The sequence below is a fragment of the Parastagonospora nodorum genome (assembly GCF_000146915.1).
Source record: "Parastagonospora nodorum SN15 chromosome Unknown scaffold_7, whole genome shotgun sequence".
NCBI lineage: Eukaryota > Fungi > Ascomycota > Dothideomycetes > Pleosporales > Phaeosphaeriaceae > Parastagonospora > Parastagonospora nodorum.
In genome coordinates this window covers 1,382,630-1,405,347 of record NW_001884555.1, presented here as the reverse complement: position 1 = coordinate 1,405,347, position 22,718 = coordinate 1,382,630, and the positions used below count along the sequence as shown (strand labels likewise).

General features: G+C 52.9%; 6 protein-coding genes across 6 annotated transcripts, besides 2 other annotated features; 5 read left to right on the top strand and 1 right to left on the bottom strand.

The window, feature by feature from the left end:
- The first annotated feature begins 1,089 nt into the window (after positions 1-1,089).
- Positions 1,090-1,152: a sequence feature (Short protein (SNOG_05432, EAT87823.2) was converted to a misc_feature.).
- A 61-nt stretch (positions 1,153-1,213) lies between these two features.
- Positions 1,214-1,237: a sequence feature (Short protein (SNOG_05432, EAT87823.2) was converted to a misc_feature.).
- A 1,189-nt stretch (positions 1,238-2,426) lies between these two features.
- On the top strand, positions 2,427-3,023 carry SNOG_05431 (hypothetical protein; the record flags this gene model as incomplete). Its single annotated transcript, XM_001795784.1, has 1 exon — positions 2,427-3,023. The coding sequence occupies one exon, from the start codon at positions 2,427-2,429 to the stop codon at positions 3,021-3,023; it is 597 nt and encodes a 198-aa protein (XP_001795836.1).
- Positions 3,024-5,521: 2,498 nt separating this feature from the next.
- Positions 5,522-8,134, bottom strand: SNOG_05430 (hypothetical protein; the record flags this gene model as incomplete). Its single annotated transcript, XM_001795783.1, has 2 exons — positions 5,522-5,995; positions 6,053-8,134. 2 exons carry the CDS (start codon positions 8,132-8,134, stop codon positions 5,930-5,932), a joined length of 2,148 nt encoding a protein of 715 aa, XP_001795835.1. The 3' UTR covers positions 5,522-5,929.
- Positions 8,135-8,730: 596 nt separating this feature from the next.
- Positions 8,731-9,278, top strand: SNOG_05429 (hypothetical protein; the record flags this gene model as incomplete). Its single annotated transcript, XM_001795782.1, has 2 exons — positions 8,731-8,873; positions 9,008-9,278. 2 exons carry the CDS (start codon positions 8,731-8,733, stop codon positions 9,276-9,278), a joined length of 414 nt encoding a protein of 137 aa, XP_001795834.1.
- A 5,511-nt stretch (positions 9,279-14,789) lies between these two features.
- Positions 14,790-15,607, top strand: SNOG_05428 (hypothetical protein). Its single transcript, XM_001795781.1, has 5 exons — positions 14,790-15,049; positions 15,103-15,137; positions 15,190-15,263; positions 15,316-15,534; positions 15,585-15,607. Exons 1-3 carry the CDS (start codon positions 14,884-14,886, stop codon positions 15,238-15,240), a joined length of 252 nt encoding a protein of 83 aa, XP_001795833.1. The 5' UTR covers positions 14,790-14,883; the 3' UTR covers positions 15,241-15,263; positions 15,316-15,534; positions 15,585-15,607.
- Positions 15,608-19,340: 3,733 nt separating this feature from the next.
- Positions 19,341-19,728, top strand: SNOG_05426 (hypothetical protein; the record flags this gene model as incomplete). Its single annotated transcript, XM_001795780.1, has 2 exons — positions 19,341-19,423; positions 19,491-19,728. The coding sequence occupies 2 exons, from the start codon at positions 19,341-19,343 to the stop codon at positions 19,726-19,728; spliced, it is 321 nt and encodes a 106-aa protein (XP_001795832.1).
- A 335-nt stretch (positions 19,729-20,063) lies between these two features.
- SNOG_05425 (hypothetical protein) lies at positions 20,064-21,824 on the top strand (the record flags this gene model as incomplete). Its single annotated transcript, XM_001795779.1, has 1 exon — positions 20,064-21,824. One exon carries the CDS (start codon positions 20,064-20,066, stop codon positions 21,822-21,824), a length of 1,761 nt encoding a protein of 586 aa, XP_001795831.1.
- Positions 21,825-22,718: the final 894 nt, after the last annotated feature.

Sequence of the window (22,718 nt, the reverse complement as noted above, 5' to 3'; positions counted from 1 at the left end):
GGTTGTACTAGATGCACTCAGGGATATGTGCTGAGAGATGCTCGCCGAGATCTTCAGTCGGAAATTTCGTGTGGGTTGAGGTGGTTCGTGTATTTCGTAAGGCAGCCAGACCCTTTGAAGTTATATGCGGGTATGTCTGGGTGATTCTTGTCGTACTGGTTCAGATCAACCAATAGCCTCGCGCTGTCTGCCGCTTTGTGCAAGAACGAGGAACGGGCCGGGGCCGTCTGAAATGTGCAGCGAGTAAAATCTCACAGCAGGAGCAATCCAACAACACCATCTGCCTCTCTCACACACTCCCGGTTTCAGTGACCCGCGTTGTGGCGGTGCAGGTGCACATGCCGCACCATGTGCTGCAATTATTCTGGGCGCTGTGCCTCACTATCAAGGGCAATTCCGGTAAGCTGCCTAACTTCAAGGTTATTGTAGCTCTTCGCAACGAATTGATCAACTATAAGTCTGCTCAGGCTTACATGTTAGGTGACAGTTACATTTTAGTAGTAGATTGACACGAATTATTGCTGGACCGCATGTAGTGCATGACTTAGGGCGATGTCTTCTACACCTTCTGCCGCGAGCCTTTCGCACAATCTTCAACACGAATGTGGCCGAGTATGTCAGTCTGATTGCCGACAAGCGACCTGGATACACCTGGTTGCCGCTCTACTTCGTAGTGGTACACCTGATCTCGAGACCCAAGAAGCCTGGCAGGCTGGATTCGAGACGTGAATTTCAACGCTGCGCATTGAACAATTCGAGTTCGCTTATCGCGAAAATACAGGAATGTCCAGCGCAAGCGGGGGAAAAGTCAGCAAGACTGTTTCACAGTGTGCGACGATAGGTAACAGCAGTCATGATCTCGATGGGCTTGATGGGCTCGATGGGCTCGACCACGACTCGCCGGTTCCAGCAGCCCACGCGCGCGCTAAGTTTCCACGGTACCCGTATTTGCCGAGCAGCAAACCTGCGTTATTTTTATCCGATCTCTGTCGGGCTTACTGCACTTGAACCTCGATTCTCCACTGCCAGCATCAACTGTTTTCAGCATTCTAGCGTACCTCAGCTTCTACCGGAATTTTCTTCATCAAAATGGCACGTGGTAACCAGCGTGAGGAGGCCCGCAAGAAGAATCTGGCAAAGTCGGCAGGCGAAGTGAGTGACTCCATCTTGACCCACACCGCCTTTGCGATCGCATGCTGATGACTTTATACAGAAGAGTAAGAACACTGTAAGTTGATGTGCACATGCTGTAGGGGGGGTTTTCGAGACTGATGAAAATGTGAACAGCAATCTGGCACGCAATTCGCTCGCACCAAGGAGGAGCAGGCTGCCATTATGCGCGCCAAGCAGGAAGCCGGTATGTTTCGTCTCTGCCTATACGCGTTCCTTTGGACTATCAGTCCTAACATTCGGAATTCCTTTTGCTGATTGATTGCGTGAAGCCGAAGCGAAGAAGGCTGCTGCAAAGTAGATCACCTACAGGTGACGAGGACAACAACGAAGGCGCTACGCAATTCTGAGGAGATGGAGTTTTGGAAGATTTCAGGGGCAAATTCTGGATAGCGATGCCAATATACCGATTTGCTCTCGCGACTGCTGTGATGTTAGCCCATCGCGTCTTCGTCGGCCTTCGCACCAACACCAAGACTTCAACCCACCTTCCGCCCATTGCCTCACCCTTTACACACCTAACATATGATGCCTTTAAGCTCAAAAGCTCAAAATTCCGTCAGCATACCAATCAAGCAGAAAGATGGAACAGTCCGACCCGTGGTCTCGATTCAGTCTTGCTAGTGTCCTGCGGCATAACACAACGACCAGTTGCAAATTCAACTTCACTTATCTCGACTAGTACTAGAAGCTCTACACTCAACGACGTATGCGATTTGACATGACTGATGAAAGTTGAAAATAGCGCTGCGCAAGACTCAGCATGCTGCAGAGGTAGTCATTAGCAAAATCACAAATAAAACTCTTTGTCCATTCCCCTTCCTTGCACCCGTCCGTGCCATAAAGTCATCACCAGTCCGTCGACATATGTTACTGCAATACCTCGCGCGCGCCCTGCTTGAGATTCCAGTTTTGTGAGGTCGTTCAAACTATCCAGTGGGTCACACAACAGCTTCTATGGCTTCAACAGCTCATGTCAGCCCAGCGAATTCCCGGTGTGATATGTGTAGGACTCGAGAGAAAGTGATGTATCATGAGCCCGTGCGTTAGTTTGTAAAATAAAGAAGGAGTGAAATCATCAGGCTGCTACTGTGATAAACGATAATAGCGTAGTGACTGCGGAGAGTCCATATACCCAAGGTCACGCTAACACGATGCTCACTTTCTACTGATATAATTGTTCCTACTCATTTCCCGCCCCTATTTGTCAACCAATTTTCTAAGCTCGCTATCACCTTCACCCCTCAGAAAAAAACATGACCTCAACCTGCCTTGTCCGGAATATGCTTGACTTGCCACGCGAGCTGCGCGACATGGTGTACTCGTACTTCTGGGATGAACTGACCGTCCATTCTCTCCCACTTGCTCGAGTCCTCGATTCGGGTGGCGTATTAACCAAGATACCGCAAATCGCAGACAAGAAGCTCGTCGGCGAGCAAATAGCAGCAGAGGCAGTGGGTTGGCTATACAACAACTCGCTCCATCTTACCATCAATCGGCCCTCGGGTCTGCCAGGGTTCCTCAGCGACGACATCTTCGCAACTGGCGTGCGTGCTGAAGCATGTAGTCTGCGTCGACTTACCATCGAGATCACGGACATGGACTGCGACGTGTCAGGCTTACAAGCACTCACGACGGCAAAGCTTCGAAACGACTTTCATCTACATATTCGAATCGGCCTCGGGTCCAAGAGCATCAAAGGTATCGTTCACCTCGGCGTTCGACTCGCAGAATTACCTATTCCCGCGAGTGATGCCATGATCGTAGCAGAAGACGTGGAACCGTGGGATGTGACAGATCTGATGGGAGAACCATACTTGGCTTGGGAAGACGCTCTACATGGCGTGTTGTGATCTAGTACGGTTCGCCAGACACGGGTAAGTCAAGAGCGGAGAGGAGTGATGAGTTTATGTGCTGACTGGTTCAGTAGCTTTTTGCGAATCGGGCCACGATTGCCTTGTTGATGGAGGATTTTAGGGCTCAGATTAGGGCTATTCGTGGTCAACGCAGACGTTGCCGTTGCACAATTTTGTAAATGGCCGAGCGAGTAGATGCCAGAGGAGATGCCGAGGGAAGTACTTAGTTGGTCGTATCTCGAGTACAATGTCTGACTCTTGGGAGGCGGTCCGTACACCTTCATATTTTTCACGACACAGAAAAACTTTCAGGGACAGGGTCTGGTAGGTGTCAGCATATTGGATAGCCTGAAGCCATGCGAAGAAAGATGCTGTCGCATATGAAGTATAGTGATGCAAGTAGTGCTGCACAAAGCTTCCGACCAATCATATATCTGCAAGAGCCTCTTTGCTTCTCTTTGTACCTTGATTTACGATATTGCAGTACTAATTAGGCAAATATTAGAGCTGATGTGTGATCAATCACTGCACTTGTGAGCTTGTGCGTGGACATAAAACAACTTGAACTTCGTATTAGCCTCCCAGAACAAACTGCTTGAGCAACAGCGAATGCTGCATCTTTGCTCTAATACCGTGGTATGGTGTTGGCAACATCTAATCAATCTTGACCTTCATTCAAGGCATCATGGTGCATCCATAAGCCCTTCACTAACCCAATACAAGATCAGCCGTCTCCCCACAAGCACCACCTCATAAGATCAACAATCTTCCATCTCCCATTCGATCACCATTTTACCCGTCTCCACCCTCCACCAACCCATTCTCAATCTCGATCTCCTCCCGCGCCCCGCACCGATCCCGTCCCACCGCCCAATCACCACCGTGTCCACCATCCACCGCATCATGATCGCCGGACCCTGAGTTTCATCACACGAACACCAACGCAATGGTGATCTCACGAAAACGGATATCGGGTACATCGGGTGCAATTGAGCGGTCGTGGTGGACACAAGGTTCGCCGGATATGGGATTTCGTTTCGAGTGTGGTGGTGCGATGGAGTTTGGCATGGTGACTGGGCAGCGCACTGTGTGAAGGAGCATTGGAGCGCTGGAACGCCGAACGTAAGAAGCAAGTCCACGCGAAAGCATGCCGAGTTTACGGCACCTCTCGATAGTGTACAGGGTAATGAGAAGTAGCCCGCGACGTCACTTTTTGCTATTCATCCTCCTGGGCATGGTATGAGACGACTGGGTAGCGCACTGCTGTGTAAGCAATATTGGAACAGTACATGCGACTAAGCAAGCAGCATGTCAACGCACCAAATTCGAAAAGTATCAGATATTCAATATCTCTGCCGAGTATCATCCCTGCAAAGTCATCTATCGCATCGCATCCTCGACCAGGTCGTGCACTGTGTAAGAGTTTCAAGACTGACAAAAGTAAGCAGCACGTCAACACAGAAATGATACTGCCGAGTTTTGACTTCAAAAAACATCAAAACTTCGATGACTTTACGAGAATTACGCCTCGCAATATCGCGGCACTTTTTGCATCAGCCCTACCACCATGCACTACCTAGGTACCCCTCACACACCATCCATCCCATCCCATCCCATCCCACCAGCCAAACTCCCCGTCGGTCTATTCCATCATCTATCCCGCTCCTTCGTTTCGGTGAATTTCTCCCCTCACCCACGTTCGGCCAATTCTCCCCGACCATGCATTCCATCCTGCTTTGAAATCCACACCACACCACGCGTGCACAGCCTCGTTCGCCTAAACATACCTCGCCTCGAGCGAAGGGCGGGCGGCGCCGAAGCATACAAAGATCTAGAGCGCAGTTTAGAGTGCTGACACAGGCGCCCGGAAAAAAAAATGTATAGCGAGGGTAGGGTAGGGTAGGGTTGTGTCATGCATGCATGTGTTGAGGCTCATGTGCAGGCGTGCATGCGCTGAGGGAGAGTGAAAGGATTGGATATCGGCGTACGCGATGGTAAGCGCGGCATTGTAGCTTGAGAGACGGTAGCTGAAAGAGTCGCAGATGTCACTTCCATTGGATGGGCTATGTTTTGACGGAAGTATGTTTTTGCCAATCTGGGTCTTTATGTATTGCGGAAATGCTACATGGGGGCGCAGACACTTGTATGCTGCGGGCGCTTTGGTGTGGGTACAATCTTGGGTATCGGGAAATTCACAATGTAGGGTATCGACCAACAAGCGTGAAATAGCGTTGCTTATCATACGAGAAACGCGAATGTTGAAAAGGGAAAGAGTTTGATGTACTACAGTGTTCATACAATTACGGAACGCTCAAAGGAGCCAGATTAAATGATAATTGAGACCCGAAATCGAAAGATGCTCCGAGAATGAACCCCAGTCATTGAACCCTCTAATATTCATAGTTGCTTTTCCTTGGTATTCGTTGAATCATCGCTGCGCCTGCCCGTTGGTCGCTGAATCATTACGAAGTCGCTCAAAAAGGAGTAAAAGAAATGTTGTACAAGAAGAACGATATAATCAAACGCTAGACCAAGTAATCCTTGTGCCGACCAGCGGATGCGATGAAGAGAGTAGACCGAACATGGCGGGAAATAAGAAATGTCGCACTCCGGACGCAAATGCGGAAATAAGCAATGGAATCAACGAGATCGCTGCAACAACCCAAACGCCATGCATAGTGCATACTTTGAAGAAGAAAAACTGAAAATAAATCATTGCGGCCGTTCTCGATCACTTTGCAGAAATTTCGTGCATTGCGTGCGCTGCGTGAAGCCGGAGATGCATGTCATCGAATGTTCGCGGCCGTTCTGGAATGTACGTGTCATGTACGGGCGGTCATGCGCAGGCTGTGTTCTCCGCGGGCCACGGCCAACTCCGTCATAATGTCGGAAGCGGACTTGGCTCAGTCATGGTTCCCACCGCGCCGGCGATGTTTTCCGGGGAAGTCGACCTCAGGATGCACAACGCGCTGCACATCGTGTTAGCATGGTTGCGCCTAGTGATCGCGTTTGTGGTGAATTCTTACCATGTGGCGTGTTAATGCGTCGTTGCGAGAAAAGGTCTTCTCCTCGACGCACAAAGCACAGCGGACCTTTTGCTTACGTCCATTGTGGATTGTGTCTTCGTGTCGGGTGAGGTCGTACGGACGTGAGAACACGGTGTTGCACGGCTTGCCGGTGGTGGGGTTGATGCGCTCACACTTGTGGGGGCCGGCCTGTGAGTTGCGCTCCAGGATAGCCGCAGACGTCATAGTAGTGCCGAGGTTGGCGTTTCGATGACCCTCACGCTTATGCTTTTGGAGCTTTTGTGGAGTCTCGAAACGCTGGGAGCAGCCATGGTAGGTACACGAGTATGTGCCAGACTCCGCGGCGGAAGAAGTTGGCTTGTGTAGGAACTGCTCGCTTCCTTGGCTATTCGACGGTTCGGCCTCGCTCGCACTCGACTCCATGGACGTCAAGTGGGCCGGGAACTCTGGGGTCTGATCCACTGTTGAGGACATGTTTGGTACAGAGCGATACTGAGACGTCGATGATAATGGCATGTTGGTCATGTTACCCTGTACTGATGGCGTGACGAAGTTGAAGCTCGAGGATGACTGGAGTGATGGAGCAGCCGAGACAGGGTAGTTGGATGAGAATTGTGGAGTCGCCCAGCTGTCGCGACGATATGACTGAGACGATGGTGTCTCGAAGGCTGACTGGGTGGCGGACTGATATTGTTCGCCACCCTGATACTGAGCATCGTAGTCGTTAGCGCCACTGTCCGGGAACAATGACACCTTCGAGTCCTCGTCAGCTTCGCGGTAATCCAATAGCGCGTCCTTGGGCGAGATGGTCTTGGGCTCTGGATCCTGGCTAGACTGCATCTGCGACTTCATTGCGTAAGCAGCATCGGACTTACGACTCTGCTCACGTGCTGCAGCAGCAGTATGCATTGACGAGTTGAAGTTGTTGCTAGGCTGGCGGTATGGCGAGCCGCGTCGAAACGGTGAGTCACCTCTTGAGGCAGTGCTTGTTGGCGACTGTGACCGCGCGTACTGCGCTGCCTGCAATGCTCGCTGGACATTCTCGTTGGTGTTACTGCGATATGGCGACAGCAATGATGACTGAGCTGGCTTGGTCTGTGGTAATGACTGCGCTACAGCGCTGGGGTCGTAGAAGTTGTCGGCAGCAATGTCTGTGTAAGTCCTCTCGAACTTGGGGACAGTGTGCTGGCGTGTGTCTGGATCATCGTAAGTACAGAACTGGTTGAAGAGCCATGAGTCGACCATGCAGTGGGTCTCACCATTGGCAGGGACCTTGAAGTCCATCTCGTCCTGCGCAGTGTGCGGTGTGGCCGGCGAATCGTGACCGTAGCTTGACACGGACTGTCTGGCAGAGTGTGCAAAGTCAGGCACTTCATCGCCCTGGTCCATGAGCGCTTGTTTCAGCGACATGTGTGCGCCCATTGTCTGGTCCATGTTGGCAGAGTTTGTGTTGTAGTTGTTGAAGTTGTTCGAGTTCATAAACGACTCTTGTGTAGGTGTGTGTGTCGGAGTAGGAAGATGGTTGGAGAAAGACCTGTGTAGTTTGTCAGCCATGATCATGGAGTCACCTCGCGTAATCGCACACGACGGCATGATATTGGAGTCGGCGACATACTGGTAGCTATTTGAAGGTCCTGCTGCCTGAAACTGTGAGGCACTCGAGCCCACGGACGATGAAGAAGACGCTCGCTGGTGTCCTCTTACGGGTGTCTGTAGTGACTGGCTCTGCGCGTTGCTGTAGTTCCACGATTCAAGACCGGCACCGTTGCTGTTGGTCGATAGCATGGGGGACTGTGAGAAGCTGTTCTGAGGCAGCTGTGGTGTCGGTGTCGACTGCTGGATTCGGATGGCCGGGTTCGCGAAGTCGTTGTAGGCAGTCGTCATGAACGAGTTGGGCACGTTGTTGGTGGCCTGGTTGCCGAAAGACTGTTGCTGAGACTCGAGATAGTCGTGAAGCAGCTTTTGGTCGAAGAACTGCTGTTGGGAGGTGAACTGCTGTGGTAGCTGCTGGTAGGCGAAGGTGGTCGAGGACGGTGGTGACGGTATTGATTGTTGCTGACGTCGTGTGTATTGCGCTAACATAATGTCCAAAGAGAGAAGTAAGGGAAAGGCGGGTGGCAAGTGTCTTTATACTAGCCGAAGCACTGGCCGATGACTCGGGTGGGCTCGCCGATGCAAGTGAAGACCACTTGATGAGGTGATCTGAAGCAGTTGGCGGTAGAATGCGGTGGAATGGTAGCGTCGTCTGGGCCGCTTAGGTTCGGATTATCGGGTTTAGTAAAACTATGTTGCGTGGTGTCTGCTTGCAAATTGCTGAGCGATAGTGTTACGGCTTGGGCTACTGAATTCTGCGGAATCGACCTCTCTTTCAACCTCTTTCCTATGACGCAACGCTTGCAGGGGTCTCATGCATGGCGTCCACTAGTGCAGCATTCTGGAAGAACTTGCGACTAGGGCAAGATCTTCGCTCACACCCTGCATGACGGCGCCGGGGCCGTGGTGACACCGAAGGGCTGTGCAAGCCGGCAGAGCGACCTGTTCCACTCAGAGTTTTCAACGTGCATTCGGCTCGCATCCGAGATGCTACCCGTGGCATCCACAGGCCGCGACCAAAATAACAAGCCATCGTCTGTCAGCACTTTAATCATCGGTGCAAGCATGCAGAGAAGTTTGCAGCTATGCGACATGTTACTCAGCCCAGGGCCCGTGGCTCCGGAGTTGGCCCTCCGCAGCGCGCGAAGGCCGAGGTATCTCCAAGTGCGACGGACAACACCCAAGATCTCGGATACGGCAATACGACCGTAACTGGGCATGGCCGTCGGTATGCGTGCACTCCAGGGCTACGGATACTCGCGACGAGTGTTCAGGCAGTGCATCTTCGCAATGGACGTTACTCTTAGGCGACGAGATAGTAGATGCATGAATCATGAATGCCAAATACTGTGTACACACCAGCCACAGCTCTGGCCGCGTCGACTATGGTCACATGTCTGGGCGCGTGACCATTATTCACTCCTCCATCAAAGCAAGCGCTTTGAGTCACGCATTATTCAGCTCACTGTCAACCGACGCGCGACGGTGGGTGCAGCCACGTGGTCTGCTGGACGACTACCGACCACGACCTGCATCTCGTGTACTATGGATAGCTGGATCTGGTGGCAAGATGGTTCCTGGGATCTGTCTGCCGGTGTGGAACCTGCGCTTCCCGTCGCCAGCTGAGCGCTAAAATGGAAAATCAGTTTGAAGGCCAATGGGCGGAATGTCGAGCACATCATTTGGGATAGCTTCACCAGATCGGTTAAACATTCAATACATCCTGCAGGGCCAGTCGATATACCTGCTCGGCATTGGCACAATCCTTGGGCTGTGCACGTTAAACCCGCGAATCCCTCCAGCCAGCAGCGTGCCAGGAAGACTCTTCGCTGGAACCTTGTACAGCAGACAGCAGTGTCCGCTGAAAAGAGCCGCTGTAACGTTCTGCAAGCATGGTCCACGCAACTTGGAGGGATCGCTGGCGGAAGGCCCAGGCTCGCATTGGCGGGGACGTTGTTCAGGGTCCAGCTGTGGCAGTGCAGCCCTATGCACAGAAGATGCGGGAGTGGGTGCGCGATGCAACCACACACCGGCTCCTCCGATGGACGATGGACGATCTGGCCATCCACAGCCCGTAGAAGGCACTAGCCACACGTCGAAGCCGCATCGCAGCGACCCGAGGCTCGTCTATATTTCGGATTGCACAGCACCGACAATACTGGCCTGTCTGTCGGACGAATTCTCTTCGACCTCCGCTCTTTCCTCTCGCGTTGCGTCCTGCTGCGTCCGGTCACACCAGGGCCCCTCCTTTCTCGCTTAGCTCCATGATGACATCACCGTTTTGAAGTGAGCTTCTGATCACAGACACAATTCAGCCAGAATGGCAGCACTACGGCAGAACCTGCTTCACGTCTATTTCAATAACCAATACTTTGCAGCGCCCATCCCTCCTTCCCCATCAGCACCAATATCCTGCTGGCCGCCCATGATGCGCATCATTCCTCGAAACGAGCGATGCAGTCACGATCGTCAACGGCTTGCGGAATGGCGCCCGCTCGGCGTGGGACCCTTACGGACGCCATAAAGTTAGTCCATCTGCCACCCAATCCACGTTCGCGGGTGTCTAAGACCCTGCGTCAGCTTGCTGGGTGACGAGATTTCTGCCGCTTCATCTGCCCAATGCAGCCACGTCACTGCCGATCATGACGCCTGAGGGATAGGGAGGGCCGCTGTTTTCAACTCCCGCATCACCACCACAGAATAAGCGCGACCCTGCTCCCTGATGACGAACGTCAATCTCTCGTGTTCAAACGCTATTGCTGTCGCATGCTGTCGCATTGCACAGCAAGGTTTGCTTCCAGCGATTTGACCGGGCCGATTACCTAGACTCGTGAGCATACTCTGGTATCCGTTCATGCAGGGCATCCTCGAATCCTGGTCTTACAACCCAACAGTTGCAAGGCTTAGGTGACCCCAACGTCAACCAGCGTTTGCAACGTTACCGCCCCACACCGGCCCTAGCCTGTTTCGTCGACCATGCAAAATCATGAATTGATTAAGCCAAGCCTCCGGATTACACAATTATTGACATGCTTGAAGCACAGCAGGTCGTTACGAGACCTGTACGCAAGCCCCGAAATAGTCACTGGGTGCGCGTCAATCTTGATGCAGCAGCCGAGGTACTTGCCGGGAATACTGTACTATGCTTCGAATGCAGACCTTTGCATAATCTAAAAAGCAACAATCGTTGACGCTGCCTGTGCAGTCGTGACCATCCTCAGGCCGTGATGCCGAGTCTCACAGCGGCAAGACTTCGGCAGCGAGCAGACGACGTTCTCCCGAGCCAATTCCCGGTTCGCAGGAACCCACACGCGACGCTAACTCCGCAAACTGCTTTACTCGTGCAAACCGTGCAGCTCTTACCAGCATGAATCTGATTCTCAACATATGCAAACCCAGGATTTCGTCCGAAGTGCACCCAGCCGAGTGCGAAAGCCACACGAATGCGAAGAAAAGTTTTCGGCCAGAGTTTTATAGCCGCAGACATCAATGCTGACGATAAGCTGGCTGCTTACGTTGAGCTTACATGCACTGTTCGGCACGCGGATGAATAGGTGCTTCGCAACGAGTGCACGCTTTGGGACTGCGATCCCAGATCTCGGCAATCTATGATTCTTACTTCGTGCCGCTTGGGCTGCTTTTTGTCAGCTCGGTAGTTCTGGACACGGCTGAGACACGGCGGCTGAAGAGAGACACGATGCGACAGGTACGATTGCGATTGAGCTGATGAACGCTTTTAGATTTTGCGAGTCAACAGTCAGCACGAGTGCTACTTCGCAGAGTCAGACTGCCTCGGTGAAGATGCAATACGACTACGACATCTAAACGCAGTAATACACCTCGTACTCGCACCATCAGGAGCCTCGTTTCCCTCTTTCTCCACACTTCCCAATACTGCTGGTAAGACGAGGCGGCCACTTCCCACCAAACACGGCTAGCGCCGTCGTATTGCTACTTATTCTTGGTACCGACAGTGGAGATAGATGCACGACAGCCGCTCCCGTCGCTAGTTTTGCAGTTGACCATACTAGATAGGACATATTACCAAGCACGTACCCGTATACGATGGATCGCGACGCAGACGTACAAGACATGTGAGCATTTCGTAGTTTTGCGGTAAAGTTCCCAGTGACGTGACGCGCATGCAACATCGAGTCATTGTTTTTGCATACTCTCAGTTTATATTTGTACAATAATTTCGGTCAAGCTCTATGAAAAACACAGCGATAGTCATGCTCTATCATCGCTACAACACCTGCATTTGGTCCTGGTTTTTCCAATTGCCTTTCTGCTATTTGATCTCGATCTCGTGCCTTGTAACAAACTCGACATACTTTTTCCCTTGCTATGTATCTACATCTCCTCATTGTGATCCTGTATACATCCAAGACCTGTACAGCTTCACGTGGAGGAATCTCATAGCTGCGTGTGCCCAGGCTCTGCTAAATATACCTCCACACCATTGCTTATGCCGTGTAGGTGCAGAAGCGAGCACGACAGTCTGATAGCACTGACAGAAGCGATGGAAGCCGCCGACATTCTAACTTTCCAGTCAAATCTATGCCTTTGCGTTCCACTTGCTACTACTCCAGCAACGCGTCTAGATTGCTGTAGTTCCAGCGCTTCTCGGCAGTTTGACTTGGTGCACCTCTTGATTACACTGTTGTAGCGACACTTTGATACTCGATGTACATGCACTCACTTTTCTCCTCTGAAATGCTGTAGAAAAGCTATGCGTGCGTGTCGCACAAGTATTTGCCTCGTCCTTTGTATTAGCGAGTGCGGGAGTTCTAGCGGTAAGGTTACGTGGTAGAATAGGTTGCTTTGGGTAGAGAGTGCGACGATTGAGAGGACGATTTGATCATGACTAGATGTGTACAGTTGGAGAGTTTCTCTATCTAGTCTGTAGCTGATTATCCAAAGGAAGGAAAGTACTGCGACCACTGAGGTGTCTGGTAGACGCTTGATGGGGAAGCGCGTAGACTAATGAACATTTCTATGAACATGTACAGTCGGAAGAGGGTGTAAGAAATTGCGAATGGCCAGAACAAAGCGTCCCAGAGTGTACGTCTGAGAATCCTCTTGTAGATGTCTTCTTCCATCAGCATTAAGACTATTAGAACTGGCACTGTAGTGACACCGATCGAAGAGATTCTCCAGAGAAGTTGTTCCGTTGGGGAGGGAAAGTGAAAGTTCCAGGCCACGATATGTACAGCGCCGAACGCAAGGCTTATTATGATCATGGATGAGTACCACAAAAGCCCAGACATGTTATCGCTTCCATCAAATTCATCTAGGTACGCGACACGGTCGATAAAGTCTTGCTCTGCAAAAATTCCTGTCACATGGAAGGATAATTGGCGTTTGCACATCAAAAGGCTTCTCCCACCAGGCCGCGTATATCACAACAGCACAGATAACGATGCCTAACGTGAAGAGTTCGAGTGTCGTTGCTGCAAGACCTTGAGCACATCGCCCAACGAGCTGAGCAATGAAAGAGATGATTTGTATCAAAGCGAAAGCCTTGATCAGCCAATTTGATTTGCTGTGATCTTCAATCTCCTCGTTGGTGGTGTCGGGCCATGATAATTTTCCCTCTTGCAACAATTCAACAAGCACCTCTGGCCGAACGCGGCGACGCTGGCCATCTGGGAATCGCACAACAAAACCTCCCATAGTGAGGAAGAAGCATTTCTTCAGTGACCAGGCTGGTATCTTTGGCCGTCAGTCCAGGAACATGTGCTAGGCCTGCCGCACGAACTCAACTCACTTTGCGTTTCACCGCGACTGCTGACCTCAAATCCATGAGTACATGCCACACCATTGTTTCTGGCCCTATGAGGCATATCAAGACATATTGAGTCCGTTTCCAGAGTATAGCAAACTGGCTTTGGTTCAGACCCGGCAGATTGGGATGAACAGCGCTCCAAGTGCATAAGAATAGCGTGGCGAAACAGCTCCATAGTAGACCGATGGTTCCACGTCCCTCGGGCTCTGACGCCCAACCCACGGTGTGGGCTGTCGAATTCATTGTTGCGATGTTTTGAAGATTGTTGGGTTGAGTTATTTGGGACTGGGCTCCCATGAGGATACATCGTGGTATTTATGTCCGTTCAACTCGACAAGGCTGGAACTCAGCCTGACTGTAGTGATGAGTGTGCAGCGCTGCGGCATGGTGGCTTGCAGAGCTGAGCATCTCTAGCCTCTCTAGCCTATCATCTCTTGCAAGCTGAGGGGCATGCTGCGGCATTGCGTTGTAGCACGCGTGTTAAGTGGGCGGTGCGAGTTCTCGAGAGCGGCGACTGGATGTGTTCATAGTGTTCGTGCAGAAGTCCCAGCTTGGAAGGATAGGGCGAGTTAGTGGGTGATGGCGAAGATGTGAGTGTAGTGCAAATGGCATTCAGATTTGCTGATGTTGTAGACGTGACAACAGCCTCGTCCGAAGACAGCAGCGACGATGTAAACGAGGTAGGTGCAGCCACGCGGTTTCCGCGGCCGGCAGCGGCTGTCCTGCGTACCCTACACTAAACGTGAGCGTCTCCAGATCATGGTCCCATAATGCGCGCTGGATGGCCTGACGCTGTTGTGCTACAATTAGTCGTGTTGCGAACAGCGACGGCAACATGTAGGAGCTGAGCTAAATGCACACTGTGATTCGCCGAAGCTATCGTGAAGGCGTCTCGTTCGAGGGCCAAGCTTTCACATGCGCGACACCCCGCATGCTACAAACGCATGCTGTTGTACCTTCAAACACCAGAGGGCCCATGCGAGAGGCTTCCGGGGCGTGACCATGCTTTGACGTGCAGGCGCGAGCTGACATGGGAGCCAAAGAGGACGTCGAATATATTGGGTGAGCGACATTTACGCTCTTGATCTGTTGGAGTGCATGTAGCTGCGCAGATCATAGCTCCACAGCCAATCAGACAAACTTCACGACGAGCATCCAAGCCACTTTGGTGCTGTACGCTGCACAACCCCACCATTTCATCGCTCAACCTCCAAACGCCCGCATACGCTGCTTCAACGTCTCCTCCACGTCCTCGCCGCCACTCGCCCGCCATTCACGCCCAGCTTCACCCGAACACAATCTGACGCCCATCGCGCGCAACCCTCCTTCGCAGCAGAGTCGTGACGTGCACGCGGTCTTGATGGAGCCTGTCCGGCTACTGGCCTCATCGCGATTGCCGTAGGGAGACATTGCAGTCTTCCACAGCTAGCGAAAGCCAGTATGCCGCAGCATGACGACGACACGCCCAACATCCAGAAGATCCCGAACCGCCCCCAAAGGACCTGACCGAGGTATCGCGGGCCGTCTTGCGCAGCGAGCAGGCGAAGAGGTGGACCAAGAAGTACAGGACCGAGGTCGCGGCGAGCTCGAGCAGTCTTCTCTCGACTTTTGTGGCGGTGCGTGGACGGTCATTGAGTAGCATACGGCGGGTGAATGCTGATTGAGCTAGTATCCTCTCGACTCGGTCAAGACGAGGTTGCAAGCGTACGATGTCACGCCATGCCCTGCTTCACCGACCACCACTGACGCCTGCCAGCTACAAGTTCAACTCCTTCAGCGACTGCGTGCGACACACCTACAGGACTGAGGGCTTCCACGGCTTCTGGCGCGGTAGGCACATTGCATCTTTTTGTGACGGACACGATCACCTAACATCGCACAGGTGTATGGTCGCCCCTCCTCAGCATAACCCTCGTCCGCACCGTCTCCTTCTCGATATACCAACGCTCCAAATACGCCCTCGATGACTGGATATACCAGGCCACCGGCAGTTCGCCGCTCGTCATCGCCAACACCAAAGGCGCATACCCCACGCTATCGACAATAGCATGCTTTGGATTGGCAGGAGCTGGCGCGGGTGCCACCATCACGGCAATAGCTTGTACGGCAGACCATCGGAAATTGTGGAGAGCAATGCTGACAGGGACCCAGGTCCGTTCGAGCTGACCAAGCTAAGCGCGCAGATATCCCGTGTTGATGGCTGACCGCAACGATGGCGGTGGAAAGAATGAAGCAATACGCAAAAGCTACCAGAATCTCGGCACGTTCAAGACGGCCCAGAACCCTGATGTAAGCATCGGGGCTGGAAGGGCTTGTACTCTGGCATTCCACCTGCATTTGCCGTGAGTCTCACCAGTTCAGCATACGGAATCGAAGAAGCTGATAAAAGTACAGTCCGCGACTCAATTGGCACCGGCATCTACTTCGTCACCTATGAAAGCATAAAGCAAATCCTCGCCAACGCACGCGGTACATCGCCCACACATCCCCTCGCTGTCGTAGTTGCCGGCGGTATGTGTGGGCTCGTGAGTTGGGCATGCGTACGTCTCTTCATCCCACCCCCATTCTTACCCGCATCTAACACAATATAGATTTTCCCCATCGACACCGCAAAGTCTATCTACCAACGCAACTGCCTTGCCGGCGGCGGCGACAAAGCCACACGCCCCAAGATCCAGTTCCTAAACCCCCGCATGTACCGCGGCCTCGGCGTCAGCATGTCGCGCTCGTGCGTCGTGAACGCCATTTTCTTCACCGCGTTTGAGTTTACGAAGAAGCGGGTCAATCAGATGAGTATCGATGAGGAGTTGTTGAGGGCGAATGATCTTTGAACTTGACTGTAGGCGGGACTATGGGTGTTTTGGACTGCATGTAAGCATGGGATTGGAGTTTTGTTGTCCTTGTTGGGGATTCATCAGTGGAAGTGGAGTGGAGTGTTTGTACGTTAGGTAGGGGGTTGCGTAAAGGAATGCACAGCATGGAAACAGCATGTAATATGATGTTCGTACCATTACCGTCTTGCGCATGCATTCATCCATACGGCGCCGTGCAGAATGGTGCTTTTCCCTCGATATGACGTCACACATTCTACACATGACGACCGAGTCTTGAAAATGCGTCTCACCGAAACCCCATCATATAGCGGCGGTGCAGCTACCATTTCATATCGGAAATCGTCGACGTGCGGTTTGAGTTTGTTGGAAATACATATTCTTGCATAGGTTTTCATTTCGGGGAACAACAATAATGTCTACAGCCCATTCTTCATCCACCGACAAAGGTCCCCATATCCATGGACTCTCATCCTTGTTTCCATCACACAATCGCAACAATGCGTTTCTTACATGCCACATCTTTTCTGACGTTGGAAGGCTGGCGGCTTTTTCTGTAACTACACTGGCAGACGTTCACGCAGCGGGAATTGGTGATTTGATTTGTTGTCCGACATATCTTCCCCTATCATACTATTTCCTAGATCCAAGTTGGTGCTAGAGAGGTGGATTCAAACGCACAACTCCGCCATCCTATTCCGTTCAAAAGTACTTGTTCATCTACAAGTCTACATAACATGCACTCAGGGAAAAAAGCTTACCAGGTGCTACCAAGCCCGACGTCATTTCAGAAGCGGTGATGTTGAAGGAAGAATAGTCGTTGTATGAGGTTGCATGACACTGGCGGAGAAAAGACGCGTTTCTTTAGCTTAAAATGAGAATGTGACACTTCGTGCATGTGCTGCACCCTTCCCCAACCCTTACCAGAGACTCATCCAGCAAGCTATACGCCAGACCAGCCCGCAACACTTCACCGACTTCTCCGACCGACAACTCCGAGCGACCTTGAATATCGGGTCCTGCTACGCTTCACTGCGGTGCGCGAGAACGGGCACGTGGGCGACGAAGCGCGAAGCGAGTGGAATCATGGGGGGCGGAAAGGAGCTGTTTGAGCTCTGGCGTTGTGACTCGGTCTGCGCGGATGCAGGCAAGTGTGCCGCTTCTAGTCCACAGGAATGGTGAACGCAGGCTATCGTTGACATCAATTGACTTCTTGTTGTTTACAGGAAGTTGTGCAAGGGAGAAAGAGTCCCGGCGTCCGAAGTGCTGCGCTGGTGCCTGCGCTGTTAGGGCGTCTGCTTCCAAGGTGAAATTTGAATCTAGATTTGGTGATTCGATGTGTCTGTGTGTGGCTGGACGTGCCGCATTGACGGAAAGTCAACAGAAGCGTTTGACGGGCTGCCTGAATGTATTCAGAGAGTCATGTTATCGCAAACCTAGCGATACTGTGTATAGCTTCAGGCGTCCTGGCCACTTTCCATCGGAAATAACAAAATATAGTAGTTGGTAGTTTGTTCGGTGCAGTGTCAGGTGAAAAAGTCCTGCGGTGGTCGATGGCTTGTTCGGATTCTAAATTTGCTTGTCGTCTGGCCAAGTGGAGTACATTATACCGGCTATTGTTCGGATAGGCAGCGCTAATGTGTGGCATGCCGAACTCGCTGGTTGTGTTATGTCCATAAGACTGGATGCCTGTGTTGTGCAGTTTTCAGTTGTGAAGGTAAAAGGTACAAACCCTTCTAATTCTCTTGCCGTGGAGTCGGTGTATCCTGCACAACATGGTGGTTGAGTAATGAGAGTTTGGTACTTCTTCGAGTACGTTGATATAATCGAAGCGACTTCTTCTAGTTTGGCTCGCCAGAAACGAGTTTTGGAATTCCAGACCATCTCTATAATAATAATAATCCTCTTATGCTTATACACGCAATACATTCAAGTGCTTGTCCGTGGTGAGTACCTGGACGTTGCTTCTGCAATCAATACCAAACTCGACCACGAACCTGTAAAGCCGAGGGTGAATGGACATTAACAGAATCAACCATCGTACCTACTGACGGCCAAATTTCCGAATGGTACCAGCACTACGAGTGCAGACTTTCCTAGCTCTTACGTTCGAGACACCGTCGGTGGGGCAGTTGACACAAGTAACTCATAGTCGGTGACGGTTATTGCCGATTCAACGTCCAGCATAGATGGGTTTGTGGAGTGCTTTCATCACCACTCATCTATTCCGCGTGCTGTGCTGCCGGTTAAAGTCGGTCGGGAGTATGGCTGCAATGACGGAAACACGCCGCCGAGGATGAATGCGTGTATCAGCAGAGAGCTGAATATACGTACCCGCTCAGCTGAGGGTGAAAGTGTTGAGGATATAGAGAGGGTGTGTATCTATCGTGGCCCTTCCGGAAGAATACCTTCTGCATACAGCCAGATGCGGGCGCGCGCTATGCCAATTGCGCCGTGATTTCGTTCTCGTCGTTGGCCGGCGATCGGAATGTGGAAGGAGCTGACCCGAAGCGTGCGTGTTTACATTGTCTAGCTGGCTGTCGTCCCTGTCCGGAAGACAATATATGTGGTTGATGCGGGTGAGGCTGAAATGTCCAACGGGTGCGACGACAGTTTAACCTCGGGGCCATGGCACAACATTGAACTAACACTGTAGAACATGGCAGATCGGGTGATTGCGCTCCCGCTGTCGCCCGCCCGTATACGCAGTTTTTTCCTTGTTGTTTTGCGCGCCTCTTACAGAAGATGCTTCAGCGATGGAGGCCTGAAGGCTCGGTGTTCGCGAGAGTGTCACAACGAAGGTACGCCATCCCGCCTTTCTCCACCAATCCCCGCATGGCGATGCGCCTCGGCCAGCGGCGTCCGCCAGAAATTCCCACGATGGGCGCGATGGTACCGTCGGCTTTTGAGCTTGGCGGCGGATTACTTTGAGTGATACTCGATGACGTGATTGGTGCGAAATTGCACACATCAAGCGACCGTATGAGGAGCCGACGGATAAACTCGAGCCCCAGCAGTCGGTTGGGGCTTTCCAGACCTCCCCGCCCTGGCCCGCCTGCACTCAACTGCGCCGAAGATGGCTCCTCTAGTACGGTTCTGTAACGGCATTTTCACTGTCCCAGCCATACGACGGGCTCGCAAGCGGCCCAACAAGCGCGGGTCTTACGGAAGCTTGTTGCTTTCCTCCCCATCCAGGATATGCTGCTATCTCTCTATCAATCTCCAGACGCACGTCGATCCGATTTCCAACACGTTTTATATCCAAAATATACGGCACGCCCGCGGTCCTCTACATCTGGCTGTTTGAGGCCCCTCGACTCCCCCATACCCAGCCCCACCCCCCGAACCCTCACCACGTCACGGAGATGGTAGCGATAGCTGTGGGAGACTGCCAGTTGAACACGTCCCGACGCATTCTCGCCGAAATCCAGCTCCGCATCAACGGATTCAACACATACGGCTAATCCGCGCCCCGTCTACCACACGCACCAACTCTAATCCGCCTGTCGCCCATGGCCACGACCATGGTGCAGGCTGGGAGCGTCCTAAGTTCCCATCTGAAAGAAGGCGCCGTTCCTCGATGTTCCATGAGATTCCGAGCGGGGACCGGGCCTGCTGCTCTTGATCCTGCTACAACGAGGGCGAAGAAGACATTGTGCGCATCTTCGCCGACGTCCTGGGGCAGAAGTGGGCGCCGGCGACTTCTGTGCAGGAGGCAAAGGCAGGGCCGTCGTCTACCATCTACGGAGTGAGCAACGCGCATGCGGTGTTGCAGCTCGACAGCCTGGACACGTCGCGCATGCTGATTAATACGCACCGCGTCGATGGAGGCTACGAAGTGAATGAGGCGCTTACTGATCGATGCGACTACGAATATCTGTACACGCGATCAACTTTCTTTCGACGCGACGTTTCGCGATTTCTCTCCTTCATCCTGGGCCAAATCGGCCCGCACCGAGACCTTACGAAAAAGGCCCGCACGACGTTGATCTCTACGACTTTCCCCGACGTGCACGCGGCACTGCCGAATCTCGACATCCTGTCCGTAGGCGCAGACGCGATCGAAATACGGGTGGACTTGCTGGAGGAGCCGCGGCCGGACGGGACGGTCAGCAAGATCCCGAGCTTGAAGTATGTCGGAGAGCAGCTGATGGTGTTGCGCCAGCGCACCGAGCTGCCAATAATATACACGACCAGATGCACCAAGGAAAACGGTCGCTTCCCAATGGACGACCCTAGCCTGTTTTACAGATATTTGGCGCGTGCAATTCAATGGGGGTGTGAATATATTGATGTGGAACTGTGGCTGCCGGAGGAGATTAGGAGGAAGTTGGCCGAAAATAAAGGCTGCAGCAAAATTATCTCTGCGTTCCACGACTTCTCGGGTACCTTCAAGTGGACAGCGCCTGAAACGCAGACTCTCTTCGAGAGGGGCGCCATGTACGGTGACATCGTCAAGATGTACGCGCTAGTAAATTCGATGCAGGAAAACTACGAACTTGAATATTTCCGATCAACCATACAAGCGAAGTACCCACATCCTCCGTTCTCGGGTCTCAACATGGGACCTATGGGCCAGCTCTCGAGGACGATGAACAAGATATTCACACCAATCACCCATCCTCTGCTCCCCCTGATAGCAGCGCCGGGTCAGTTGAGTGCCGCGGAAATCAACGCAGCCTTGCACACCATGGGCCAAGTGCCGAAACAGGACATTTACGGAATTGGCAGTTTCCGGTCTACGTCGCAGGCACTCTTCTTTGAGAAGTGCTTCAACGAGCTAAGCCTTCCGCACTCTTTCAAATTTGCGGAGAGGGCTCCCAAGGCTTCGATTGAGCACATCTTCCGACGCCCGAACTTTGGTGGAGCTTACATTAACCCACCGTTAGCGGCTGCTACAGCCCCCTTGCCCTCGCTTTCCAATGCGGCGCGCGCCATCGGACAGGTTGATACAGTGCTGGTGCGCTCGGAAGCGAACAGTGCCTCGTTCATCGGGGACAACACCAGATGGAAGGGGATCCGCGCAACTCTGACCCGTGACTTTGTGCCCTCTGCGTACAGCGGTCGGGCGGCGCTGCTGCTGGCAAGCAGCGAAGCAGATGCATCAGCGTCGATATTCGCGCTGAAGAACTTGGGCATAGGGCCCATTTACACGATTGGGTTCAAGGCCACAGGGCCGCTATCGACTGACGTGCAGCCGGTACGGTCCGTAGACGACGTCAAGCGGCTAGAGGAGCCATTCGTTATCATCTCGGCTCTTCCTGCAGAAAAGTCGCTGCTGGTGGTGCCCCTGCTGAAGCACTACAGGGTTGACGGGAGAAACGGCAGTACGAATGGACATGGGCTCACGGCAGCGAAGCCTGCAGGCAAGGTGTTTGTTGACTTGGCCAGTGGGCCCCGACGAGCTGACCCACTGGCGATTGCTACGACGGCGGGGTGGACCGCTTATGGTATCGCTGACGTCTCGGCGTGGACGACGGTGGAAACCATCAGACGGCTTGTTGGCCAGAACGTGTGCTATGACTTTGTGCGCCTGGCGTCTGGGAGGGGAGTTTTCTAGGAAGGCGCTGGTAATGACGCAGCATGTAGCATGTAGCATGTAGCATGCAGCATGCAGCACGCGGCAATGAGCAATGATGTGATCAATGCGAGTTTTGAGAATTGATTCCGCGCCCCCTGGCTGCCGCAATATCAGTGATGTGCTGCGTGGAGTGTGATGATATGAGATGGGGCGTCTCGGCCATTGGCAGTGGCACGCTGGTACATGACGGCAAAGGGCCACACGGGCGCCAATCGCAGGCGGCAGAGTGCAGCAGCGGCCAGGGATGGCGGGTTGTTCAAGATGACGGGACCTCGTGGGCGCTGGGTCCATGTGTCAACTCAGAGGCACGACAGGCGCTGCGGCACCGCACTGGGCTGGGCGGCGTGGATTGGCTCGCTTGGGCTACCCCAGATTTCTAGAACAAGAGAAGCTGTGTTCCGGCGCTACTCGAGCCCGGACAGCGCACTATGCTGCAGCGGGCGCCGTGCATGCGACGGACTGCAATCTATCAAGAACCGGGGTGCAAACCGAGGCACAGTGCGCTGTCGAGGCTCGAGACCTCAGACGCAGACGAACTGCCATCCTTGATTCGACACTAAGCTCCACCCCAGCAGCCATTTTAGCGGCTTCGACGCTCGACGCTTGACGCTTCGACGCTTCGTCTGTCGCCATCATGGCCGCTGCTGGTGGCTGTCAGTGCTGTGCCCACTATCCACTGCCCAGGTGCGCCCCTCGCGCCCACCAGGTTCCGCACGAACCCCGGCCAGCATCCCAGGGCTTCCAGGACGTCCAGGGCTTCCAGCCTCCAGGGCTTCCAGGGCTTCCTCCACTACTGCCCAGCCAGGCCAGCGCTTCTGCTGTCCCGGCTGTCTATCTACGCTTGCAGCGCTTTCACCTCATCCACACTGGACG